The sequence below is a fragment of the Nematostella vectensis genome, chromosome 6, assembly GCF_932526225.1.
Source record: "Nematostella vectensis chromosome 6, jaNemVect1.1, whole genome shotgun sequence".
In the NCBI taxonomy this organism is placed as follows: Eukaryota; Metazoa; Cnidaria; class Anthozoa; order Actiniaria; family Edwardsiidae; genus Nematostella; species Nematostella vectensis.
In genome coordinates this window covers 8070071-8097676 of record NC_064039.1, presented here as the reverse complement: position 1 = coordinate 8097676, position 27606 = coordinate 8070071, and the positions used below count along the sequence as shown (strand labels likewise).

General features: G+C 40.8%; 3 protein-coding genes across 4 annotated transcripts in view; 2 read left to right on the top strand and 1 right to left on the bottom strand.

The window, feature by feature from the left end:
* The window catches only part of LOC116615488, a 36515-nt gene extending 19563 nt beyond the window's left edge, over window positions 1-16952 (top strand). The window contains exons 16-38 of the mRNA XM_048729435.1: window positions 67-144; window positions 744-879; window positions 1385-1492; window positions 1705-1785; window positions 2018-2131; window positions 2266-2490; window positions 2631-2710; window positions 2933-3092; window positions 3359-3431; window positions 4026-4114; window positions 4650-4752; window positions 5683-5792; window positions 6742-6839; window positions 7448-7649; window positions 8595-8822; window positions 9238-9363; window positions 9680-9733; window positions 11191-11256; window positions 11819-12004; window positions 13285-13373; window positions 13442-13519; window positions 14367-14432; window positions 15285-16952. Of these exons, the coding sequence (XP_048585392.1) occupies window positions 67-144; window positions 744-879; window positions 1385-1492; window positions 1705-1785; window positions 2018-2131; window positions 2266-2490; window positions 2631-2710; window positions 2933-3092; window positions 3359-3431; window positions 4026-4114; window positions 4650-4752; window positions 5683-5792; window positions 6742-6839; window positions 7448-7649; window positions 8595-8822; window positions 9238-9363; window positions 9680-9733; window positions 11191-11256; window positions 11819-12004; window positions 13285-13373; window positions 13442-13519; window positions 14367-14432; window positions 15285-15657 (2923 nt within the window). The 3' untranslated portion in view covers window positions 15658-16952. The remainder of the gene's footprint in view (window positions 1-66; window positions 145-743; window positions 880-1384; window positions 1493-1704; window positions 1786-2017; window positions 2132-2265; window positions 2491-2630; window positions 2711-2932; window positions 3093-3358; window positions 3432-4025; window positions 4115-4649; window positions 4753-5682; window positions 5793-6741; window positions 6840-7447; window positions 7650-8594; window positions 8823-9237; window positions 9364-9679; window positions 9734-11190; window positions 11257-11818; window positions 12005-13284; window positions 13374-13441; window positions 13520-14366; window positions 14433-15284) is intronic.
* LOC5502177 lies at window positions 16679-19536 on the bottom strand. 2 transcript variants are annotated; one of them, XM_032370454.2, is made up of 2 exons: window positions 19400-19536; window positions 16679-18886 (listed from the first exon to the last, which is right to left on the bottom strand). In XM_032370454.2, the coding sequence occupies exons 1-2, from the start codon at window positions 19504-19506 to the stop codon at window positions 17416-17418; spliced, it is 1578 nt and encodes a 525-aa protein (XP_032226345.1). In that variant the 5' UTR covers window positions 19507-19536; the 3' UTR covers window positions 16679-17415. The 2 variants fall into 2 exon arrangements, with proteins under 2 accessions (XP_032226345.1, XP_048585393.1); XM_048729436.1 differs by having other exon boundaries at window positions 19415-19536.
* A 3829-nt stretch (window positions 19537-23365) lies between these two features.
* Window positions 23366-27058, top strand: LOC5502173 (eukaryotic translation initiation factor 3 subunit A). Its single transcript, XM_032370453.2, has 2 exons — window positions 23366-23581; window positions 26064-27058. Exons 1-2 carry the CDS (start codon window positions 23515-23517, stop codon window positions 26474-26476), a joined length of 480 nt encoding a protein of 159 aa, XP_032226344.1. The 5' UTR covers window positions 23366-23514; the 3' UTR covers window positions 26477-27058.
* Window positions 27059-27606: the final 548 nt, after the last annotated feature.

The following is a 27606-nucleotide window of genomic DNA, read 5'->3' as shown; positions in this document are numbered from 1 at the left end:
GGTGTTGACAAGATTGTCTGCTGCTCGTGCTCTTGATTATAATTGTTTACATCTTTTGCTCCAAAGTATTATTAATATGGATGAAAGCATAATACCCATCTTGAGCCTGGATAATTCCACACAGACGGAGAAAGAACTCGACAGGTATGACCAGCATTCCCTTCCAGGCCTTTTTCACGAATAGGTATGATTTTGTATTGGTACGGAGCCTCAGCAGTACACCATAAAAACTAGCCACACTTGCACTCTATGACACACTCAACAATATAATTGACTAACCATAATTTTACCACCCCCACACAGTCACAATTAATGCCTCGTTAAGAATACCAGATTCAAACCAAAACTGCTATGGTACGAATAACCACTTCTAAGCAACAGAATTGGGATGAGTCGAAGCCTTGGCTTAACAACGAGCGGGACAATGACCAAAAAAAATTTAGTCACATCAATATAGACCATTACTCTATATCTATGGAACTCCGGCCGGCTCCAAATTCTTTATAATGATTTTCCTGTTATAACGATGGATAATGGTTAAGCCCCGCTGCAAACTGTGCCAGCACCTGCCAGCATTGCTGGCGAATTCTTGCTCGACAGACCACAAGACAAAGGAAATGTCAGAAAGTCCTTTTCCAATTTTGACATTTCCTTTGTCCTATAGTTAGTCAAGCGAAAATTCAGGCAGGTGCTGGCGCAGTTTGAATGGGGCTTTATGAATTGGATTTAATTTTTGTCATCAGTTTGGACGTACAAGCGACCGTAACGATGGATGCTGACCTGGAGGTGCAGCGTCAAAACATGTTGCTACAGGTCATGGGCCTACTCGCCAAAAAGCTGCGTGTTAAACGAGACATCTCTACATCTCAGGAGAAGAATGTGAGTCAAGGCCAATTAGCACGTGAGAATCGCAATTTTGAGTTGACACTAATTCCATAACTAGGAGGATTTTCGTGATTTGCATTAAAGCATTTTTCTCCCTTGCTGGTTGACTAGTAAAGGTCTTATGTCAATACGCTTCTCTAATCCTCATTACTCTCAATGGGTTTAATTAAAAACATTTCAAGGTGGCCACGAGTGTCGCACTGTAAAGCTTATCATCTTTCGTACAAAAAATATTGTGGATGAAGAAGCACCAGGGGCGTAGCCAGGGGGGTGTTCAAGGGGGTCCGGCCCCCCCTTCTAGTAGCCAAAAATACAGTAAATGTATGAGACATTATCTGAAAATTACAGGAGAATATGCCTTGAAAGGGCCTTTTGGGCCCCCTCCTGTTAAAAATCCTGGCTACGCCGCTGAGAAGCACTCTAGCACTGTGCGAATGAGTGTGGAAAGCATCTTATTCGTGTTATTAACAACCTACTGAGTGTGTTATTTGTTCTGCAGTTTATAGCGAAATTGAAAAGTGAGATAGCTGGTGTCTCCCAACGCCTGGGAGCAGATTTTAAGCGCCGATCCGCTGAAGTTCGACGTAAAATACAGAGAATGTTAAAGGTGCGTTTTTTATTATGATAGTTTCAACTATCTGATTTCGATTTTTGGTCTCTAATCTAACTGGGATACTTTTTGATAATATTTAAGCTTCTCATGCAAATATTATTGTGATCATGGTGTCGATACTGCTGCAGATGGTTGTCATGGGGTGGGTATGCTAAGACGATGGTAGTCTGTGTTGGCGGTTGCTGTACTATTTTTGTTATAATTAGGCTGCCCATGCTGACATGGTAAGGCGCCAAGCCAAAGAGATCAAGGAAACGGAAGCCAAAATCAAAGGTCTCGTGAGCCAGGTGAGCTTTTCGTTGTCCTTTCCTATGTCAAGATTTTTGTATGGTTCCATTTGCCACTCAATATTGGAGGGTTGCAACATTGGATCAAGGTGATGGGAAAGGTAAATCATTGCATGCCACGTAAACAGGTTACTTGCTCTCTTTACCTGACAAGCAGTTCCCTTCACTTAACATCTGAAGCTATTGGAAGTAATAATAGTATAAAAGGCGCCCTTTTCGTTTTCACATGTAGCGTGAAAGGCGCGATATCATTGATGTGCTGCGTAGACGCCATGCTAAAGAAGAAGAGGACCTGAGGAAGAAGTTCAAGCTGGAGGAGGATGTTGAAATGGAAAGGCTCCGAAAGGTTAGGAAATAACTAGCATTTGCCGCTAAAAACGGGTATACTGCAGCGCCTTCCTTTCTCAAATATATCATGGCTTCTATGATTTTACTTATTTCATATAAGTTTCAGAAGGCAAAATTTTTTTTACCCCACAGGAAGTTGCAGTTAACAAAAGATTTACAATGAAAGAAGCTCAAAGCAAACTTCTGCAGGACTTAATCAAAGAGGCGGAATTCAACGAGGATCAAGCGAGCGCGCTAGTTAAAGAGCATTTGGGCAATATGGCTGCTGTGGATAAGGCGATGGACGAGGAGAAGTCAAGAAGAGTCGTGGCTCTTGAAATGAGGCTTGCAGAGAGAAGGGCTCTTGCCATACAAAAGGTAACGACTACTGGTCATTTTTCTACTCACTCTTTTTTTCCTCTAAACGTTTTTTGTTCATACCCGTATATTTGTAGGAATATTGAATTTGACTTATAATAGCCGGAGTAAAGGAGTAACACTTGATTTGTATTTATTAGCATGATGAGAGCGACTTCAACAAGCGGCTGGTGCAATCACTGGAGGAGCAGCATGAAAACACTATGCAGAGTCTTGTGAGGTGAGATTTGCGTTATATGCCTTGATAAAGCAGACACCTGCACTATAAACTTGCGAGTAAATGGCGCGGTCACCGTTTTAATGAGCACGCGAATGAATTGCATGTTGAGCACGTGAATAACTCATTGCAGTCTCGTGTTGCTAATACACTCTATTTGAATTGAGATGAGATAACACTATGGTACATATCTGTACTGCGCGGCTTACTTATCTCCCTCTGCAGCTCATCTAAGATCAGTGAAGCTGAGGCGAACGCCTACATCGAGCGCTATAAAAAAGAGGTCGATGCTTTGAAGGAAAAGACTGAGAAAGAGAAACGGAAGCAACAGGACACGCTTCACAAGAGACTGACCGCGTTGAAACAGAAGCGAATAGACGACAAGGTATGTACATGGTCCCCATTACTGAGGGAAGTCGGTTGAATATGCATATTTGCAGATTTGCCACCTTGTGTGTCATTGGAACGCCACCAATGGCTGATAAAATACTGGCTTATGTCTTACTGAGGGCTGATGGCTGATTTAAAAATACTGAGGGCTGATATCTTATTGATGGTTGATAATAAACTAACGGTTGATAACATACCAATGGCCGATAACTGGGCTGATAACCTACTTACATATGTATGAATATTCTTTTTTTATTCCAGAATCGTGAGCATCAAGAGGAGCTGCGTAAGCTCAACGAAGAACAAAACGATAAATACGAGCAAGTGGAAATAGGTGCGACAATCTTTTTCCTCCTTACATTGATAACATTCCGTCACATATCTACATGATCTCCCGCTATCTTTCTTCACCCCTCTGTTGCCATATTTTTGTAGCCATTTGAGCCCTTGTAAAATCCAAAATGGCACCAGTAAAATCCATTTTAGCTCATAATAGACACTAATATAGTCTTTTCGGCTTAAAAAGGAGCTCCAATAAGTACCAAAATGCCCCCAAATATTAAAATGGCCCTTTTCATGGTACCATATTTTACTAAACAAAATGGCTTAGTTTTTGGGGCCAATTTAGCCCTTTTGATTTAACAGTGTACTTCAATCTTAATTATCCATTCTTTTAGCTCTTTGTCAATGCCCTGTCCTCTTCTTTCGTCCGTCACCTTCCTTTTGCTCCGACTCCTGCCGCTTTACTGTATTCCTTCTCTTTTTTTTTATTTCCATCCTTATGATCGCTTTTATGATCGCATTTCCACTTCCGCTCTCTCCTCTTCATGTAGAGTCCAATAATTCTTTTTACCGTCGTCAGAACTGTCTCTACGCGTAACAATAGCATCATCTCCACTGACCACACGTTTTACTACTTCATTTACAGATTGTATAGTAGCTCTTAATGAAAGAAGGAAAATATTAGAACGTCAGCGGCAGGAGCGAGAAGAGCTTGAACAAAAAGCCGACAGAGAGGTACTTACCAGATTACTCATATTATCTCTGTGGCTAAGGATTCCGTGGCCTGCATTTAACTGATTTGTTGTTTATCCCTTGTTTTCGTTGAATCGTTGCTAACTGATTTTTGTAGATTTGTTGTTCATCACTTAGTTTTGTGCCTTTTTTTCATCACTGACTTTTGTGCATTTTTTGTTCATCACTGATTTCTGTGGATTCGTTCATCACTGATTTCTGTGTATTTGTTATTCGTCACTGATTTCTGTGAATTCGTTATTCGTCACTGATTTCTGTGAATTCGTTGTTCATCACTGATTTCTGTGGATTCGTTATTCATCACTGTTTTATGTGGATTCGTTATTCATCGCTGACTTTTGTGCATTTTTTGTTCATCACTGATTTCTGTGGATTCGTTCATCACTGATTTCTGTCTATTTGTTATTCCTCACTGATTTCTGTGAATTCGTTGTTCATCACTGATTTCTGTGGATTCGTTATTCATCACTGTTTTATGTGGATTCGTTATTCATCGCTGACTATTGCGATTGTTCAGGCTGCGGAGGAGCTAGAAAAGTTTGATGAGGTGTACTCTCACGAGATCCATGAACAAGCCAAGACCAGTTTGAAGAAAATCTACCAAGATATGGCAGCTAAAGGTAAGCGTCTAATCGCCACTGCTACTTTTTTTGCCACCACTTTTGTTTTTCGGATTAGATTTAAGGAAATGTCATTTTTTAACGGGGGGGGGGGGGGTGCTAAGATTTATTTCTGGTTAAAAAATTACGCAATTTAAAGCACAAAAATGGTGACCCTCCCCCAAAAAGGCGACCAAAATTAAGGCCCTCCCCAGAACAAATAAAAAAGAACTAAAATTATTGTGTGTGTGTGTGTGTGTTGGGGGGGGGGGGTCACTGACTTAGACATGCCCATAAAGGGGCGGCGGAGCTGGTCTTAAACACCTCCAGGCCAGGAGAAAAGCTGATTTTGAGCCAATTTTTTGGGGGTGTAAATATATATAGGGGGGTCTGGGGGCATGCTTCCCCGTAAAAATTTTGCCATTTTCAAATATATGAAATGCTAATTATTGTTAAAATCTAAATAGAAAACAGCATCATTAACTCCTTCCAAACTGAAATCTTATTTAAATATGTACCACCAATCTGGAAAATTTGAAAGAATCGAAATTCGTAAATTCATTGATGAAAGTTAATAAAACCAAAATTGCAAATGACCGAAATAGAGGCCACACTTTAGGGGAAAATGATTTTCAACGGCAGCCAAACAAAAGTCATGATAGTGCCAACAGAAGGCGCATCACATTAATTTTTTTATTTTGTAGGGGGTCTAAGGTTCTCCCCAGAAAACATTTGAAATTCCATACTTTTAGGAGGCTCGGAAATTGATCAGAATACCTGTTCAAAAAATAATGCCCTCCCCTAAACCCTGTAGCAAAAATTGAGGTCCTCCCCAAAATCGATTCTCAAAAGATAGCAACCCTTTCCCCCAAACATAGCTGCCCCCCCCCCCCCCCCCCCCGTTAAATAATGACCCTTCCCTGACCCTCTCTTATTTTCTTGTGCTAACAGGACTTGATGAAGCAGAGAAGAATGCCATTATTGATCGATACATGACCGAAGCTACACAGCAACAAGAGAAGAGAGAAGAGGAGAGACAAAAGAATGCTGATAGAGTTCAGGTAATGGGGAGTTGATAGGGAGGGAAGAAAAGGTGAAATACTGTGGCCGAGGTCTTGAAAATACTGACCGATGCCGAAGGCCGAGGTCAGTATTTTCAAATCCGAGGTCCAGGTATTTCACGATACGGACCGAGCCTTAGCTGGGAAATAACATATTTATTTTTTTCCTCAATAAAAATTCCAACATTGTTTACCTTACGAGCTCACTGTCGCATTCGGCGAAGATTTTGCATAAGACGAAGATTTTGTTCGCTCTGATCATTCAATAAACTCCATTTTGTATTTCCTTTCAATGCTTTTAATCCTCCAGAAATACAGAACATCCAATGAAGACATTCTCTGTGTTTTGCTCAACAATTGTGTAAAATATTTTAGTCCTGATTGTTACGTCGTTTTCAACTTGAACTTGAACTTGATCGTAGAAATGTATTTTTTTAAATCCAATAAAAGTCCCTTGAATGTGGATACGTTAAGCTGGTCATGCAGGTGGAATTCCTAGGGTGATTAGATTTGCTGCTTTTTCAATCCCAAATAAAATTTCAGCAAACTTGAAATTGTCGCACGCGTCGCAAAATCATTATGGCGGGAAATTGTCAGACCACAGGGAGTTTGAGAAAGATTTCCCGTGAAGTCAAAGATTTTTAGATAAAATGCCATTTTAATGTGAGGATCCATAAACTCAGGAATAAAAAGCCAGTTCTCGATGGTCATTTTACAAACCAACTCATTTTCAAGGTTTGAAGGTGAGCGGTCCGGTATCGCGAGCAGGTCCGGATCGTAGAATACCGGACCTCACGAGAATCAAACAAAGCGCTCGATTTGTAGATACTGGAAGGTACAAGTTAGTGGTGTATGTTTAGCTGGTGTAGTTATGGGGAGTACGCTTGAGTGTGCCTCATCTCTTAGGGACGTCAAACGATTATTAATCTTTTTTTTTTCTCCAAAACAGAAGCGTTTAGGGAAGCTGCGTAGGAAACTTGAGGAAAAAGCTATATTAGAAAACGAGGAACAGACAAAGCTGCGCAAGAAAGAGGAGCAAATAGTCACGTAAGTAGAGCCTCCAGCTCAACTTGTATTAGATGTTACAAGTATTGGCAAAAACATTTTTTTACAGGTGCTGATTTCGTGTATGCCGTTTAAGGTGACGTCGTATTCTGAAAACGTGGAAATGAATAATAAAGGAAACATTTCATTTGAATGCTAGGCTAGATAAAGTACTAAATACAATACTAAAATAACAATGTTCATGACATTACAGGCAGTTATTTTGCGAAACTGACGAAAAAATGTTACATCGAGAAAACATTTATATTCAAATTCGTCATCAATAGAACAATTGTACAATATATACTATGGAATTGCAGTATGAATCAATCATACCAAAATGTTTGTGTCCTTCAAAATAGAGTGCGTGTACATAGATTGGTACTGTGACAGGGTTTAGTCCATATTTGCTTCGCTTGCCTGAGTATCGTTAAACCGAATGTCATTATATCGAGAACTCCCCCATATTTCTTACTGTAATTTTGCCATGACCGGATGTGTTGATCGTTATATTGAGAATATCGTCATTGTGAGCATCGTTTTTTTTTTCTAGGTTCTACTTTATTTACTTAGTTTTAGGCATTTTCCAAGTAGCCTTTTTTGCATTGTAGTGACCTTATCGTGAACCAAGCAAACATGTCAGAGCAAGAGAGAAACAAGATCATAGAGGAGCATGAGAAACACTTGGCAGAGCTCGAGACAAGTATGACCTTCAACAAGCTTCGACAGAGGCAGATGCTCGAAGAGAGGCTTGCAGCACGGCGGAAGCGTAGGATGGACGAGCTGGAAAGGGACCAGCATGCAGAGGAGCAGGTGTGAAAGGAGGCGGGAAGGGTGGGGTACAGGTGTGAAAGGAGGCGGGAAGGGTGGGGTACAGGTGTGAAAGGAGGCGGGAAGGGTGGGGTACAGGTGTGAAAGGAGGCGGGAAGGGTGGGGTACAGGTGTGAAAGGAGGCGGGAAGGGTGGGGTACAGGTATCGAGTGTATGCTATAAGGGTACAGATAATGGGTGTATGCTGAGCAGCAGGTGTGAAAGGAGGCTGGAAGGGTGGGGTGCAGGTGTTGAGTGTATGCTGTAAGGATACAGATAATGGGTGTACGCTGAGCAGCAGGTATGAAGGAGGCGGGAAGGGTGGGGTACAGGTGTTGAGTGTATGCTGTAAGGGTACAGATAATGGGTGTACGCTGAGCATCAAGCGGAGGAGCAGGTGTGAAAGGAGGCGGGAAGGGTGGGGTACAGGTATTGAGTATATGCTATAAGTTACAGATAAGAGGCGTATGCTGACAGGAGGAAGGGTGGGGTGACTAAATGATGAGGTGTTATTAATGCCCAGGAAGAAATTTTCACGGGTAATTCGGGAATATTAACGTCTGAGGTAGCAGAGATGGAGAGAAATCTGAACGTAGTATCGCTAGTAGAAGGGACGTTATTGCTTTGCAATAGATATTGTGAGTGATAATTCTTCCAAGTACTGCCAACGATCGTCAGCTTCTAAACTGATTGCTTCCGCCAATCGAATTTTACATTTATAACGGAAATCTGCCAATCACCTAAGTGTTAGCCAATCAATCAAGGGCTTTTGATTAACGTAACTCGTAGTGAAGTCGTAGTGCAAAATCGGAATAAAACAATATTACATACGAACACTGTAATAATGGCACTGAATAAACAGAAGAATTTTTTTGAAGGCTTTTGAAGTAAAAACACTATTTAAGAGCCACATTATCATCATGCTTTCCCCCATGTGATATCATGCAGACGAGAGATGACAACGACAAAATCCTGGATGAGGGGGAAGACGTCGAATTGCTCAAGAAGCACGAGCTTGAGAAAATGTCAGTTACTCGTGATGAGAGCGACAGTCTGGAAGAAGAGATGGAGATGGTGCGGGACGAGATGCTGAGAGAGAGGACCAAACAGCTGGAAGAACACCAAGAGAACCTCAGCGCAACTATCGCCAGACTGCAGATAGAGAAGGCCAAACAGGTGATGATGGTGATGGTGATGGTGATGGTGATGGTGATGGTGATGGTGATGGTGATGGTGATGGTGATGGTGATGGTGATGGTGATGGTGATGGTGATGGTGATGGTGATGGTGATGGTGATGGTGATGGTGATGGTGATGGTGATGGTGATGGTGATGGTGATGAAGATGGCGATGACGTCGATTATGATAATACGTCTGTGGGAATAAACTGTATTTTGCTTTACAAATAGTTTAGGAGTACGGTTTGCTATGTTCGAGCTTTTGTTCTGATTAAACTACCGAGTCCGATATATTGAATAGAGCTGCTAGCGCATCCCAATCATTCCATCGGTTCACCCAAAACACAAGCCTCGCTTTGATTGATTTACATTTAACAATACCGTCTCTAACGTGTTTACACCTGTCTCGTCAGATCGCTCAAATGTCCATGCAGCAGCAGTTGCTGGGTCAGTTGCAGACAAATCTAGTCGACGAAATGGAAGAGCATGGCGCTTTTGAGGATCCCGAGACTAAAAGCATAGTGGACAAGTACAAAAAGGTGACAGTCAGCTTTCTTTTACGTCGATTGCTTTTTTGTTGTATTTACTTTCTCTTATCTCTTTCCTCCTGTTGGAGTTTTAAAAAGAAATAAAACTTCTGACTGATTTCTTTTTTCACATATATAAGTAAGTTTTGGTTATCATTGGCATGGCTCTTCTTAGTTTTTGTATGCTGAATCCCTAAAACAGGTGTGAATGCGAAGAATGCTTCTGGTTAGAAATTGGTTAGTTTGGTCACTATAAGAATCAAATAGCTTAATCAAGCTTGTGAATTAAAGAATTCAGATGTATTTTGTTTCCTTCTCTCCCTGTTAGGACACTAAAAAGATGGAAGAGGCTCTTAATAACCAGCGGACCAAGCAAGAGGAGGTTGGTATTTACGTGCTGGTGGCCTGTGTTTTAGTATTCATATACTGGGTTGACTGGTGCTTTTAAGTGTTCATGTGCTGGGTTGGCTCATGTGGAAGTGTTCATGTACTGGGTTGGCTGATGTGGAAGTGTTCATGTGCTGGGTTGGCTGATGTGGAAGTGTTCATGTGCTGGGTTGGCTCATGTGGAAGTGTTCATGTACTGGGTTGGCTAATCTGGAAGTGTTCATGTGCTGGGTTGGCTGATGTGGAAATGTTCATGTGCAGGGTTGGCTCATGTGGAAGTGTTCATGTGCTGGGTTGGCTAATGTGAAAGTGTTCATGTGCTCGGTTGGCTCATGTGGAAGTGTTCATGTGCTGGGTTGGCTCATGTGGAAGTGTTCATGTGCTGGGTTGGCTAATGTGGAAGTGTTAAAGTGCTGGGTTGGCTGATGTGGAAGTGTTCATGTACTGGGTTGGCTAATGTGCAAGTGTTCATGTACTGGGTTGGCTAATGTGGAAGTGTTCATGTGCTGGGTTGGCTGATGTGGAAGTGTTCATGTGCTGGGTTGGCTGATGTGGAAGTGTTCATGTACTGGGTTGGCTCATGTGGAAGTGTTCATGTGCTGGGTTGGCTGATGTGGAAGTGTTCATGTACTGGGTTGGCTGATGTGGAAGTGTTCATGTGCTGGGTTGGCTGATGTGGAAGTGTTCATGTGCTGGGTTGGCTCATGTGGAAGTGTTCATGTACTGGGTTGGCTAATCTGGAAGTGTTCATTTGCTGGGTTGGCTGATGTGGAAATGTTCATGTGCAGGGTTGGCTCATGTGGAAGTGTTCATGTGCTGGGTTGGCTAATGTGAAAGTGTTCATGTGCTCGGTTGGCTCATGTGGAAGTGTTCATGTGCTGGGTTGGCTGATGTGGAAGTGTTCATGTGCTGGGTTGGCTAATGTGGAAGTGTTCAAGTGCTGGGTTGGCTGATGTGGAAGTGTTCATGTACTGGGTTGGCTAATGTGCAAGTGTTCATGTACTGGGTTGGCTAATGTGGAAGTGTTCATGTGCTGGGTTGGCTGATGTGGAAGTGTTCATGTGCTGGGTTGGCTGATGTGGAAGTGTTCATGTACTGGGTTGGCTCATGTGGAAGTGTTCATGTGCTGGGTTGGCTGATGTGGAAGTGTTCATGTGCTGGGTTGGCTAATGTGGAAGTGTTCAAGTGCTGGGTTGGCTGATGTGGAAGTGTTCATGTGCAGGGTTGGCTGATGTGGAAGTATTCATGTACTGGGTTGGCTAATGTGCAGGGTTGGCTGATGTGGAAGTGTTCATGTACTGGGTTGGCTGATGTGGAAGTGTTCATGTACTGGGTTGGCTCATGTGGAAGTGTTCATGTGCTGGGTTGGCTGATGTGGAAGTGTTCATGTACTGGGTTGGCTCATGTGGAAGTGTTCATGTGCAATAAATTGTCGCTTGATTCATCGTCTAGGCTTTGCGGGAGAGACTTCAGAAGAAAATGAAAGAACGAGAAGAAAAATTCATCAATGCCCAAAAGGTACACAAAATGCCGCTTTCTATTTTGATGTCATCTAAGTAAATGTATGATGTCACCTACCCTGCGCGTGGCCCTTGTGAGCATGAGAACGTTATCCCTCTGAAGGGCCACGTATGTTAGGAGCCGACTAACTTTATAGGGGTATGAGCATGGGAAAAAAAGGAAAATTTCACGCCCTCCTAAAAACGGGTCTTAAACAAATTCCTGCATCGTTGGGTCCAAAGAAATAAGACTCACTCCGTGACAAAAATATTCTACCCGGTGGTTACCGTAAAATGACGAACTGAAAATAAGTTAAATGTCGCCCCCTTGTCAGACTGGAATTGGTAGCGAGTTTTGAAAATGGATTTCTAGTCCATCTCTAGCTTGTCTATATCCGTGTTGTGAAAATGTCAATGCGAGCTAAATAAAATTAAGATTTGCAACATTTAAGTGCTGATTTATTAGGAGGAGGGGAGGGGTGCTTATTGAGAAATTCGAAATCGAAGGGGGCTGCGCTCATTGAGGAGGGGGCGCTTATTCGAATCATTACGGTATTTACATAAAGTTACCATGTCTCTAGGATGTAGTTTCGCAGTATACGGATAATAATAAGACTGCCACGAGGTTCCGTCGAGCCGCCGCTAAAGCTCGTCAGCAGAAAGAGATGCAGGAACTTCGCGAACGTATGGAACGCGAGATCGAGCAGTCTCTAAACGAGCTCAGGATGGCTAATGAATTTGAGCGAATGAAAGCTCTTGAAAATCAGGTATGTAGACAGACATACACACCGTGGATGAGAATGTTAGGTAAGAGTAGGGCAGGGTGAGGGTAGGGAGGGATGAGGGTAGGGTAGGGTGTGGATAGGGTTAGGGCAGGATGAGGGTAGGGTGTGGATAGGGTTAGGGCAGGATGATGGTAGGGTAGGGTGGGGATAGGGTTAGGGCAAGATGTGGGTAGGGTGTGGATAGGGTAAGGGCAGGATGATGGTAGGGTAGGGTGTGGATAGCGTTAGGGCAGGATGATGGTAGGGTAGGGTGTGGATAGGGTTAGGGCAGGATGATAGTAGGGTAGGGTGTGGATAGGGTTAGGGCAGGATGATGGTAGGGTAGGGTGTGGATAGGGTTAGGGCAGGATGTGGGTAGGGTGTGGATAGTGTTAGGGCAGGATGATGGTAGGGTAGGGTGTGGATAGGGTTAGGGCAGGATGAAGGTAGGGTAGGGTGTGGATAGGGTTAGGGCAGGATGATGGTAGGGTAGGGTGTGGATAGGGTTAGGGCAGGATGTGGGTAGGGTGTGGATAGGGTTAGGGCAGGATGATGGTAGGGTGTGGATAGGGTTAGGGCAGGATGATGGTAGGGTAGGGTGTTGATAGGGTTAGGGCAGGATGATGGTAGGGTAGGGTGTGGATAGGGTTAGGGCAGGATGTGGGTAGGGTGTGGATAGGGTTAGGGAAGGATGATGGTAGGGTAGGGTGTGGATAGGGTTAGGGCAGGATGATGGTAGGGTAGGGTGTGGATAGGGTTAGGGCAGGATGTGGGTAGGGTGTGGATAGGGTTAGGGAAGGATGATGGTAGGGTAGGGTGTGGATAGGGTAAGGGCAGGATGATGGTAGGGTAGGGTGTGAATAGGGTTAGGGAAGTATGAGTGTAGGGTAGGGTGTGGATAGGGTTAGGGCAGGATGAGGGTAGGGTGTGGATAGGGTTAGGGAAGGATGATGGTAGGGTAGGGTGTGGATAGGGTTAGGGCAGGATGATGGTAGGGTGTGGATAGGGTTAGGGCAAGATGATGGTAGGGTAGGGTGTGGATAGGGTTAGGGAAGGATGAGGGTAGAGTAGGGTGTTGATAGGGTTAGGGCAGGATGAGGGTGGGGTATTGTGAAGGTCTTGGTAGACGGTAATGTGGGGTTCAAGATAGTCTGAGGGCAGGTTAGGGATCTGGGGGTGATTGACCCGTCATTTGAAAACCACGCCATTCTTTCTCCCTTCCAGCAAAGACACTATCTGTTATACAATATGAGCTCAATGTAATTCAATTATTACCATTGCAGAATATAAAGTTCATATCTGGACTTGTAAATAAAGGAAAAATGAAGGAGGAAGAAATCGAATCCGTTCTCAAATTCCTTTTCCCATCAAAGTAAGTTCATGTTTTACTGTACAGTTGTCACTACATGTTCAACAAATAACCATCCATGTGCTTCACAGATCATCAGAGTACATAGAAGAAATGATGGTAAAGATATTCCCGTCCCATGTCAGAAGTAACTCGTCCTTCTCTAGAGGGTAGGACAGATGCCTTTACTTCCCCTAAGTGTAGCTTTGTATATGATTTTATAAATTCGTCATATAAATTTACTTGTTTCACTTTGTCGTATTAGCCCATTTAGCTTGCTTGTCTGGCTTTCAGTTTTTGTTGAGTGAGAGCCACAAAACAATATTGGCATTTTATACCGGGAATCAAAGTACTAATTAACAAACTATGAACTTGTAATGAATATCTAACACAAGTTAGCGTAGCGTGCGAGCAGTGTAAACACGATATAAAGTGACACAGGGTTGATTGTTTTGGATAATTGTGGCTTTAATTTCTAATCACTCAATTAATTAATAATTGTATACAAATTGTTTCAGAGATCACACCAATTGAAATTAAAACCGAGAAATGGTGGGGCGAATTTACACTACACCTCAACAACAATTGCCTAAACATTACTTGTCTACGTACTAAGTTCTAGCTAATATAATAAGAATAATATTTAATATGAAATGTAAAAATTGCAATTTCGAATGTATTATTGTGAAGATTGTGATGATTCCGAAATGTTAATATCATGAAAATCGGAAAAACGTTCTCGCCTTCGAGTGTTAACCTTGGTGATGAACGATTTTTCAAACAGGAAGATCGATCTTATCTTCTGAAAAACGATATTGCCTTCGCACAAACGATCTTGACTTCGGAGAAACGATCTTGACAATCGGAGATCGTTTCTCGTAGAAACCTGATATCGTTCTGAATACCGTAAAAGCGTTCTGCATACAGCCCGAACGTTTTTTCTCTAGTTTACGTTTTCCCTTGCCGGGTCACATATACGGTACTGGCTGTAATACAAATCTCTTGATATTATTACAGAGACATTGGCGACTTTGAGAAAAGAGTTCGGCGAAACAGTGTACAGCCCATACCATACATTACCAGGTAAGTGAGAAATTTTCAAAAATTTCAACACAAGGGCGGCGGAGCGCCAGTGCTGAATAACGTATGCGCATGCGCGTGTTCTGCAAAAACAAACACAATCGTAGTGTTGAATCGTTCGAGCAAAGGTACAAAAGGCTGACTTCAGTCGCTGTTTTGACTAACTGTACAGCATTAAAACTATACCTCATAAAAGATGACAGATTTTTTTTGATAATGAGGGAGTTACAAAGAAAATTAGTCTAGTTTTTTTAGCATCCGTCAAAATGTGACAGTTCGCCGGTAAAACGCCGCCATTTCAAAACAAAAAGGCTGGTTTAACCGCGCGGTACCTGGAACTAGTCTTGCGTTTTTCAGCACTGTCCGGCGGGGCTGACTCTAAAACGGGGGTGAGAAGGGGGGGGGGGGGGGGGGGCATGGCCATGCTCATTGGGCAAAATGTTGACGTTTTCAAACTTTTAAATAGCTAAGAAGGTGGCATGTGCTCATTTGTTTTAAGATCGTTAATATTTTTTTGAAATATTAGCATATTAGCAGCTTTATCCGTGCGATTACGCACTTGTTTTCAACGCAATTTCTATAATATTTTTCTTTGTATTTCTTGTCATTGCTGGTTGGCTAGTGATGTTTTTAAAGCACATTTCCCGCTCCCTTCACAAAACATGTCATGTCATGGTGGCCATAGTAGCGCAATAAAACGTTTTTTGCCCTTCGTCATTGCAGTAAAATAAATAATAACTTCTAAACATGCTTGTAGTAGGCTTTTAACGCAATAAGATAAAGATACTCCATCTTGCCATGTTAATATCGCCCTGTTGCAGGCTAAAAGCGACTGGTTATATTGACATTTTGCAGCCTGAAAACTAGCAAAAAGAAAAAGAAGAGAGAAAGGAGGGCGGAAGAGGAGGACTGGAGAATTAGACCCGAGGACCAAGATGCCCCGCTACCGCAGGTTGTTGTACGTGGCGGTAAACTTCCCCGAGGTCGCGCGGACTCGCTGCCTCCTCTTGACCGCGGCGCACCTGCTCATAGGGAAGACCGGGAACTAGACCATGCAGACGAGTCGAGTGGTACATCGTTACCATTTTCTCGTCGCTCGCCTCAGGCTTTCTCACCCGTGAGTGACAGGGAGGACCAAAGACTACTGAACGAGATGTTTGGTGATTCGACAGAGGGCGAGGATACGCGACCAGAGAGAAGGAAAAAGAAAAAGCGAAAAGATAGATAAGTGTAAAAAAAAAACTATGGGCAGAGCTCAACAGAAGTGAAGTTCCTTATGAAATTGAGAACATAATTACATAATCTAATTACTGTCAATGTTTGCTGGTGGTAAAAGTTAAGTCAAATCTTATCAAAACTTCTATAAAACCTAACCTTTCCCAAAAGCGAGAATGTAACGGGAAAACAGGGGCTGGAGACCATTTTTTTACGATGGGGGGGGGGGGGGCTGAAAAAAAGAGTAGCGGGAACGGAGGGGGGTATCACTTCCTTACCATGAGGATCTCATATCTCTTTTTACTAATGTAACAAAGTCTCGTGTTTTTATTAACAGAATGGTTGTCATTAGAAATGTGGATTTCCAAAGGAGTAGTAGACCAATAGCGCAGCTTTGAACACTTGTCAAATCCAAGGGGGTATGTTATAGTGCCGTTATTTGCTGCCTTCCCTCTCAGCTATCTGTTGCTACGCATCAAGCTGCCATATCTGTCTGTTGCACTCTTTTTGCCACCTTGACCCAGTTGTTCTTTTCGACTCTTGAGCTTGTGCCAGGATTGGAAGGATCTAAGGGTCGGGAGTGAAAGCATTTCTGAACTCTGCAACTAGACAAAAGTCCTTCTTCGTAAAGATCCCAAAGTTTTGTTTTCGTCTTCCTTTCCTCTCAACAAACTCGGGATCCCAAACTCGTTTGCTACATCGAGCAGCCGTAACCTGTCTGTTCGGTCTTTGTGGCTGTGAATAAGGAGGGCGATTTTGTTGAATCTGTGTTGTTGCATACTTGATCGCAGCCAGGACTTCACTCTTCTTGCCATTGAGAACGTCCTCTCGCCAGTGGCGCTTGTAGCATGATTGACAAGAAGGATTCTGCAGATAATAAGTATACTTAAACACTTATGAGATGAAGGTCCGCAAAATGCTTTGAAACCAGTATCCAGAGTATCCAGAAACGTACTTATCCTCAGCTGAAATTTACGCCATAGAACACTATTTAGAGTTTTCTTTCTCTTTTTTTTTTATCAAAAAAACAATGGCGAAAAATTTTTAGAGGGGGAGGGGCTATAGCCCCCCTCCCCGGTGCGCGGCCCCTGCAAAATACTATTTTTATAAAAAGGGTAGCATTAGCAGCAGCTATTTATTCTGAGTAGCTCAGTTTGAGTTTGAATGCGGCATAATACCATATATAGCTCGATCTATATCGATCAAGCAAGGAAGGCAGTATTTATTTTGTACCAATTTTATTGTAAATATGTGCATTTCCTGTGAAATAATAATTGCGAGTAATAAAAATATATTGTGCGTGATATATTTTTGTTGTTGTCGTTGTTTATGCATAGCTTTGGTTTTCACAAACCCCTGGAACATCCTTTTTCCTATTTAACACTGATACTTTCTTTATACCTCTATTTTCTTATGCGCTGGCTCTTAGAGTGGTTTTCAAAATCCCGTGCAACAACATGTAATTGTTAATGTGTAATAGTCAAGCCAGAACAAAAGAGAACAAAGAGATTACAGTGTATTTGTACTAAATAAACTAAATAGTATTTCACGGATTTTTGAAAACCACTCTATATTCCAGAAGCTCCCCCCTATGAATATTTATATATACATTTTTTTTTTCAAACCCACAAATAGCGCGTGATAAGTGGCGGATTGTTATATAGTTTTCCCATAAAATGGCTGACCTAATCTATACAAAATCTTACAAAAGAAACTTCCTATTGGCCTGCCCTGGCAAACATGTTTTGTTCAGTCCCAATGGAGTTAGTTATTATTCACTATATTCATCTCGTTCTTCGCACTGTGCTTCGCCGTAGTCCGATTTACTCCAAACCTTATTTCGCACGTCAAAAGGTCGATAACCAAGAAAACCCGAGTAGTCCTGGTAACCCACAATCAAACCGCTGACCATAAATTCTCCTCCCTTCCCATAAGGCTTCACGGTCACCGTGTGAATACCAGGCAATACGTCACTAAACAAAGGTAGCACACGTGTCTGATACATGTGACGGCCACAGAAGTTCGTCCTCATATGCACTGCATCTTTCTGTCTGTCATCGACCCAAGCAAGGGCGGTAGCATCGTTATCCTTGGAGCGGTAGATGATAGATACCGACCTAGCACCCAGGGCTGCGCTTCCGGGGGGCAAGGGGGGTAGGGTCGGGACAGTGAATCTTATTCGGAGTTTACCGTTGTTCGAATTTGTTTTCCAGCCGCCGTACGCATCGGTGCGGAATGCTAAGTGTTTGGAGGATTTCCTGTTCGCTGCTGGGGTAACGAAATGGAACTTCTCCGATACGGTAATATTAGCTTCAAGTGACTGTGCATAGCCTTCCCTCCAGTCGGGCGAGAGATACGTGAGGCATAGCGAGCTTTCTAATTCTAAATCTAGAACCAGTGGGTCGGAGTACAAGGACTGGGGGAGGGTTGCTGGTGATTGAAGTGGCTCCGCTTGCTCAGTTTTGAGCGCCTCCTTGAAGTACTCTGCAATCATCACTGCTATATGCGCGTGCGCTGTGTTAGACACATGGGACTTGTCTCTATGGAACAGCTTAGATTCGCGTAAGACGCGCCTGCGTTTTCCCCCCACCTCGACTAGCGGACACGCTACTTCCCGCCAGCTGAGCTGTGTTATCCCATAATGCTGTGAGAGTTCACGCTGCCCTAGATTTTCCATGTTAAGACACCGTGTGTTCATGACGTCACCATCCCATATGGACCTGTCTACCAGATTAACATATAGCACCAGCGGCATGGAATGTAGCCGTAGAACACGCCTTGTCAGCAATTCCAAGGGCTCGGCTGCTGAGCCATGCGCTGACCCATAGTCATTGACAGACAGCTCGATTAGCACTAAGTCCACCTGCTCGGGAAGAAAATTCTGCAGACAGAAGGTAAAGAAATCGCTACCAGTACCTCCAATGGCAACCTTACTAAAACTAAGCTCAGACCCGAGTTCTGGCTTCAGAACTTGATTCCACCAGTGGACAAAAGCTTTGTAATACGCTTCCTTGAAGTTATACAACCCACCACCTGCCGTATTTGAGCCGCCGATCACAAGTACGTTCAGCGGTTGTCCTTGTTGTGCTTTGTACAGAAAGTGACGTAGCTGTGGTGAAGGTAACTTATGAATGGCGCTAAGCAGAGTCTTCATTGATACGTCATCAGAGTTGAAGATATCATCTTTTACTTGCCAAGAATGGGCTGATGTGTGTGTAGATAGCTGTGTTTTTACGGGATTCCTGTGGAAAGAGGTAAAATTGCCGCATTTCATATAATTATCTATTTGTTAAAGTACCATAATCACCCCCGGATTCTATTGTTTTCACAGGGAGGCTTACAAAGGAAGTTAGCTCGAAAACAGTAGATGATCCTAAATCCCACCTCGGTTTCCGGAAAATTTAATCACTAAATTCCCCTCGTTCTACGGTATAACTTATAATAAGCAAATTGTACCACAGCATATCCAATTCGTAACTTTTACTGTCGTTTTGCTTATCTTTTGTTGGTAATTTATTTACAGATAATTCAATTACAACAGCCGTGAATTGGGAATATAAAATGTGAACTTCCGACCAGTTAAATGAAAAGAGACTGACGAAAAACAAAATCGAAGTAATTCCCATAGACCCCCTAGCGTGTTGAAAACCGTCTTTTTAAAAATAATGGGCCTGGGACGTTTTGTGTTCAAATTGCCTTCTAAAGATTGACTATATTTACTAATAGAGCGAAGCGAGTAAATTCAAGCACTATACCTCGCGTACACTGACCCCTGTGGTTCTGCAGTAGCCTGGAACCCTGCCAAACATGTAATCACAGAGATTATTTCCATAAACCATGACATCCGCCCAAGTTCTGCCATTACAGTAATTATGGCGCAGTTGTTGCAACATTCCTGGTTGTAACATTGTCGCAGGTTGATTTAAACAGATTAGGTACGGGTAACCCGTCAGGGGTCAAGTGGCGCGTGATAATGCATCCATCTACAGGATGACCGCGCTTTCATTGAGAAGGGTGTCATAACTGGTATTTAGTCGATTTTCTTTTTAGAGTGAAAGACATTGGTTAGCTATTGTTATTCGCTTGATGATTCATTCTATTTCACGACAAGCTATAATATTCTTTTTTTATGATTTTATGATCTATGCCTGATTTTTGTAGACTGAAGTGATAGTAATTTAATTCCCCCTCAAATCCCACATGACTAATAAATTCTAGATACATCTATGTTTTTAAATTTAAGGTAGTGTTTTTAGAGGCATTCCAATCGGTCTAGACCTTTTTGTTGGCGCGGCTTAGGGCCTTTAATAGCTATATTCAAACTTGGCTAAAAATCGGGAGAGAGGTGCAGGATCGCGTATATAACTATTATCAAACTAATCATTAAATGTGATATATCATGATAGTTCTTACATGTTTCTTGTACTTAAGGCCCTAAATATCATGATTTATCAAGAGTCTGATAGGGGTTGATTTTTTGATATTCTTCAAAGGGTTTTTATCATATAAGCATTTGTGTATCATGATATTATCAGAATATTTAATGAGGCACAATTTCCTCCAAGGCCATGATATAGTGATATATCATGATATTATAAGAAGATTTAATGAGGTACATTTTTCTCTAAGGCCATGATATAGTGATATATCATGATATTATCAGAATATAAAATGAGGTACATTTTCTTCCAAGTCCCATGATATAGTTATATATCATGATATTATCAGAATATTTAATGAGGCACAATTTCTTCCAAGGCCCATGATATAGTGATATATCATGATATTATCAGAATATTTAATGAGGCACACTTTCTTCTAAGGCCCATGATATAGTGATATATCATGATATTATCAGAATATTTAATGATAGTAACATTTTTTTCTTATTTGAGTGTCAAGTCTTAAAAAAACATAAGTAGAACGAAGCTAATAATATATATAAATGAAAACATTCTAAAACAAATATTACTATTATACAATTCTGACTTGTGATGAGTAGAACGAAGCTATGTAAGCATAAGAAAAGCTATTTATTTTTAAGATAAACTGTTGAAATAAGTGTTCAAACATTATTCTTCCCCAGGGAATCCAAAAAAAAAAAAATGTGTCGTTGATCAAGTAAAACAAAAAATGACATTATCATGATATATCATACTATCAATCTTAGTGTGTCGTTGGTCAAGTAAAACAAAAAATGATATTATCACGATATATCATACTATCAATCTTAGTGTGTCGTTGATCAAGTAAAACAAAAAATGACATTATCATGATATATCATACTATCAATCTTAGTGTGTCGTTGGTCAAGTAAAACAAAAAATGATATTATCATGATATATCATACTATCAATCTTAGTGTGTCGTTGATCAAGTAAAACAAAAAATGATATTATCATGATATATCATACTATCAATCTTAGTGTGTAGTTGGTCAAGTAAAACAAAAAATGATATTATCATGATATATCATACTATCAATCTTAGTGTGTCGTTGATCAAGTAAAGCAAAAAATGATATTATCATGATATATCTTACTATCAATCTTAGTGTGTAGTTGGTCAAGTAAAACAAAAAATGATATTATCATGATATATTATACTATCCGTCTTAGTGTGTCGTTTATCAAGTAAAACAAAAAATGATATTATCATGATATATCATACTATCAATCTTAGTGTGTCGTTGATCAAGTAAAACAAAAAATGATATTATCATGATATATCTTACTATCAATCTTAGTGTGTAGTTGGTCAAGTAAAACAAAAAATGATATTAATATGATATATTATACTATCCGTCTTAGTGTGTCGTTTATCAAGTAAAACAAAAAATGATATTATCATGATATATCATACTATCAATCTTAGTGTGTCGTTGGTCAAGTAAAACAAAAAATGATATTATCATGATATATCATGCTATCAATCTTGTGTCGTTGGTCAAGTAAAACAAAATATGATATTATCATGATATATTATTCGCTTACTGTTTATGTTCAACATTGATAATAATAAAATGATATGATATTCATACCATGATAACTTGCTATTTTGGAATATCACTTTATCCGGCTAATTTCTATTTATTGATAGTGATATTTAGATTTTTCAATCTACCTGCTTCTCTTATTAATGAGAATGATAGTGATAATTTGAGATTCCTTTTTGGGGGGCCAACTACCATGATAATCCAACTGATAATGACATTTTGATATTTCACATTGATATTTCACTTAGAATTTATTCAAGACAATATCATACTATTATCACCCAAAAATCATAGAAATATCAAATTATCAATGATAAACAATCATGATATTTTGATAATCCGCAATCCTGCACCTGAAAATCGGATAGTTTAAGCAAATTCAAAACTGTTTTCGGAATTTGAAAGCTATTGTCTCTTTCTTTTGACAGATGTCTTAAAAGGTTCTACTGACTTTTTAAAGTAGCCATTTTCGTGTGCTGTCACTTTGATTTGCCGTCATTTTCAATTTGGCTGGTTTTTCATGGCAACGTACAGAAATTTGCGTGTAGTCCACATTTCCTGTGAGGGCAATGTTCTTGAATCATCATATGGAAAGAAAACTAGGATGACCTTTTCATATATAGAAAGTTAATGAAATATTATCTATCCCTCTTGCTTTTTATGGGAAGATATTGCTTGTGTATTCTGCATTTGTTTGTATCCACATGAGGTCCTATGATTGTCTAGGAATGAGTTTCTATTCGGTATTGAAACAAAATGTTCTCTATTATAAAAATTTCGACTCAAGATAAATAATATCAAACATGTTGTTACAAACAAATTGCCGCCGATCACTCGGAAAAGAAAATAAATGTTGTTTTATATTTTTGCCAGTACTTGATGCTGGTGACGGAAATCATGTTTCAAATCAGCAAATTTCACATCAAATAAGGCAGAGAATTCCTTGAATAACAAAAAATAAATAAAGAATGTAATTTTGGTGCCATTTAATTTCGTAGGTTTCGTTTCAGGGTTCATAGATAGAGCGAAAAATTATTCAAAAATTAGGACAAAATCTTTTTGAAAAAGGAAAAATCAGTCTGAAATCTAAAAAAACGACCATTGTACGAAACCGTGATTATAGTGTATCTTCGTATACCCTGGGTACCAGAGGCTTCGAGCTTCGCAGCCCAAACGATTTGAGCGAAGCGAAAGAGCTCTTCGTACGCACAAGGTTTTTCCGTCATTTCTCACGTGGCGTGTATATATCCGTGTAGGGAGGGACTTATCACGGGGGGCTTATTGGCACAGTAATGGCTGCATTCATGATCTTTTTCGCCTTCCTAAAGCAAAACTGGCCACAGCTTCAGTGTGCGATTATAATCATACTCTGCTTTATTATGGACGATTTTATTAGCATCACTTTAAGACTTGGTGAAGTTGTGGAGTCGGCAATAATCCTTAATTAGACGCCAAAGTAATATTACAATTATCCATCGTCGAAATGAGAAAAAAAATGAAGCAACAGGGTTCTTATTATTAAAACGTGGATAGAATTGGTGTTAGAGGTCCTTTGAAATGGTTATTTAAATAGCAATATTTTATCACTGCTAAAAGGTGAAAAGTGTATTATAAAAGGAACACTACAACGAGGGAAAACATGATTGGAGAATCTAATATCAACCATGGGGTCAAAATGCAATAAATTGCCTCGTATAGTGTGCCGGAAGAACTCATTATATTTTGGCCCTTGTTTAATGACAATTCTATCAGCTCCCTGGAGCTCACTGTATTCATTGCCCAGTGTGATATAAGTAGCTTTTTTTTGTTGAATGTATCAAGCACTCTGTCCCGACAAGCGGTCGGAGCTGTTCGCTGGTGCTTTACTTGTGCGTCATGGTTAAGTTCGAGATCTTTATGGGGCTTGCACTGCTACTGTTTGTGTCAGCAGATTGCCTAGAAAGTAAGTACTTTATTTGTTCTTTCTTGTCCAATATCACCGTATTATTTTTTACTTGTTATCGATACAAAATAAGTGTTGTTTTAAGAGAAACAATGGAACGTTTCACTGGAAAGTTTTTTCGTGTTTCGAGATAACAAAACACTTGACGGCTTTTCTTGATGTAAAAACATTAAAACACTAGATGTATAGAAAAAGAATCTGGCTAACATTTTGTTTCGTTTAATCACGATTTGCTGTTCTATTGTGGCGCCTGTTAAACCACTTTGTTTTTCAAATGTCCAGTTTTTCTTGAAAAGACTTCGGGTCTCACTATACCATAATGTCTATTAACAATTGATGAATATCGTAGTCGTAGATTATTTCAAATGATTAGCGATTTCTAATCAAGATTTTTTGTAATAAGTGTTTTACGCTATAGTAACGGGTTTTCCTCCCACAAACTTATTTTCTATAAGAATAACATAAGTTCGCTGAGTGCTAAGAGATTATGTGTAAATGTCACTAATTTAAAAACCATTAATTGAAGGAATAGCTGATTAAAGTTCGTAACATGTCAAAAAGAATAAACCCCTTACGATATATGAGACAGTGCCCTTTTATTAGAACCTGAAGCAACACAAAAGGCCACAGAAGCTCTAAACAGCTTCCTGTTTATGTCGAAGCATAACAGCGCCGAGGAATTCCGCAGTAAATTTTGATCATGACCGCGGGCGCGTACGCAGGGAGTGCGGGGCGGGTGCGCGCGCATCCCCTCTGTACCTAAAGGGCCCCCGAATGGTCTTTTACGAGCACTTGGGAGCTTGCGAGCACTCCGTTTTTTATGAGAGACCGAGCATTTTTAGGTGGAAAAAATTGCGCGAGCATGCGAGCAACGGCGGAATAAATTGCGCGAGCATGCGAGAACGGCGGAAAAGATTTCGGGGGACCATTCGGGGGCCCATACCTTGGTTGCTGTTTATTGTTGGCTGCCAAAAACTGGGTCATTTCTTATTGAAGAATAAATATATGATACCTATGAATACCCAACCCCTTAGCCAATCCTGGGTATGCGTCTGATGAGAAGACGAATATCATGGTTAAGTAACTCGGGAACCTGGCAAGAACAAGCGATTTGATTGGTTGAGAAACCCGGGGTTAAATGCAATATACACCTCCTAGGAGGTGGATATTTTCCTACGCTCCGAAATCAAGCAAAATGGCGGGTGCAATAGCCGATTTGCAAGTGTTTCCGAAAAGAATATTGCTCTAAAGCTCGTTTTATATACTAAAACAAATAAACTATTTCTTTTTCGGCGGATAGTGGCTTTAAAAATAATATTTCCAGCGTGTGTGTGTGCGCGATGCTTGCATCGCACGGACAAGCGAAAATATAAAAACTTTACCTCCAAAAACCTATGTGTGTGCTTATGTAAGATACAAAATGCTATTATCAGACATTTGAGAACCAAAATTTGCGTCGAGCTTGTTCGTATCTTTTGCTTTCAACAAAATATCACGAATCAAAGTTGGAACTCTCATTTCTGGCGAAATTTGGACACAAAAGTGCTATAAAAGCGATCTTCAGTCGAAAATCGAAAATTCCTCACACTTCATGACATGGCATAATTATCTATCAGATACCGAAAATTTCAAGGCGATATCTTAAAACCCGTCGCGAGTTTACGCCCGACAAGTTTGAGTCCTCGCCTTAAAATAATACGCTAGAAAAGTCAAAGATTTGGCGTGAATTCACGGTCAACAGGTCACGGGAAACAGCAAAGGCCCATTTTAGCCGTCTCAGAATGCGATTTATGGAAAAAATAATTTTGCAAAAATACAGTTTAAGAACTATTGATACAGGTTTTGCAAAAACCACAAAAAACACAGTGGTGTCAAATCTACCTTTACCAAGACCTTAAAGCCGCATTATCATCAGTTCACTTCCGGAGGTCCGACGGAAACCTCAACCGTTAAAAGACAAAAGAATCTATTAGAATCCGAGATATTTAACATGTCATCCGCTCTAAATTATCAATCACATCCTCGAAGAAACTTGCAATATACACACTGCTTTCAATATTTTGAAATATTTTTCGCGTTTTCCGTTAAAAATCACCGGATATTGTAACCTAACCGACCGGAAGTAAACTGGTGACAATGCGGCTTTAATTTAAGCCCCAAGTGCCCCAACCCCTGCTACGGCCCTGAAATATCTTGGTCTGTTGAAAGGCCGTGACAGGGCAAGCTCATCGCCATACTTTTGAGTCCCTGATTATATCCACATATACCACCCCTTGTTGGTAACGCACTTTATCAATATTACTTAGATAGATAGATGCTTTTTCAATGGGTTATTCACTTAATATCACAAAAAATAATGTACGATTAGCCTGATGGTAAGCACTTTAACCATAGTCAGATCATTTATATACCAGTTTTGTATTAGCGTACATACTTGCTGATATGATTATTTCCTGATGAATTTAAATGTGTTCGCTCTTAGATCTCTTGCAAATAAAACGAGACTCATCCCCGCCACAATGGAAACGAGAGTCAACCCCACCACAATGGAAACGAGACTCGTCCCCACCACAATGGAAACGAGACTCGTCCCCACCACAATGGAAACGAGACTCGTCCCCACCACAATGGAAACTAGACTCGTCCCCACCACAATGGAAACGAGACTCGTCCCCACCACAATGGAAACGAGACTCGTCCCCGCCACAATGGAAACGAGACTCGTCCCCACCACAATGGAAACGAGACTCGTCCCCACCACAATGGAAACAAGACTTGTCCCCACCACAATGGAAACGAGAGTCAACCCCACCACAATGGAAACTAGAGTCAACCCCACCACAATGGAAACGAGACTCGTCCCCACCACAATGGAAACGCGGCATATTCCATTAGCAAGACTACTAAGAAAAATAAAAGGAAAATCGACAAAATCAAATTAATATGTCTGATTTGAAATTTCTTATGAAGGGAAGAAAAGTAAGAACTGTTAATAAAGTCAGACTGTCAAAAAAGCAGAAAAGTTGTAATAACAATGCGACTCGCGCTAAAGCTTTGATAGTTTCGCCAAAAGAAGGGTTAAAGAAACGTACATTAAAACCTAGTGTCAATCAATAGGCCATTCCAGCTATAACCATGCGCGCGCACTCACCATGGGAACCTACCTCAACTACCGGCATGCAGCGCGCACTTCGTTTGATGTAAGCTTAAAAAAGCGCGCACTGCATTCTGGTATTTGAGGTAGGTTTCTATGGTTATGCGCACGCAAACTTATAGCTGGAATGGCCTATTTGTGATTCTCGCATGTTGGCTTAATTTCCTAAAACAATCTCTTTTGGTGATCACGGTAACGCGCGTCGCACAATTATTTGAAGTGGTGAGTTTCTCTACAATCTGAAGTGTTTTTAGTATAACTTGTTCTTTAAAAGAATCATTTTTTCAAACGATTACAGAATCATAAAGAAGAGCGAAAACACGTGTTTGAATAGTAATTCACTCTGTAGGCCCTGGTCCAGAAAGCTGTGGTTCCGCTCGAGACGCTCGCTCCGAGCAAAAATCGGCTACAGCAGCAGAAATTTAGGATTTGAATACCCCAAAATATAAAAACCTACCAAGCCAAACAAATTAAAAGGTTCCTATATGTTGGGTTACTCCATGACAAATGAAACAAATTATGGGGCTTTGAAATATGAATTGAAAAATATGAACATTTTGCTCTCCAGTAAAGATAAAATTATACAGATATAACATACAAACAGTGGGATATCTCTATAGCATAGTGACTATGTATTCAGTCAACCTTCCGTGATTATGAATCCTACTGTTGATTCAGCAACTCGGAAAAAAAAGAACCCAATAAGGACCTATTTTGCCTTCATTTTTAATAAAGTACTAATTTTTAATAAGTACCAACATAGAACCCGTTTTGCCAGACTTAGGTTCTAGGTTCTTACACGCGGACTTTTACTGTACTTCCCTACTCGGGCGGGCCAGGCACGAGACAGCAAGGTCTGCTACCGAGCCAA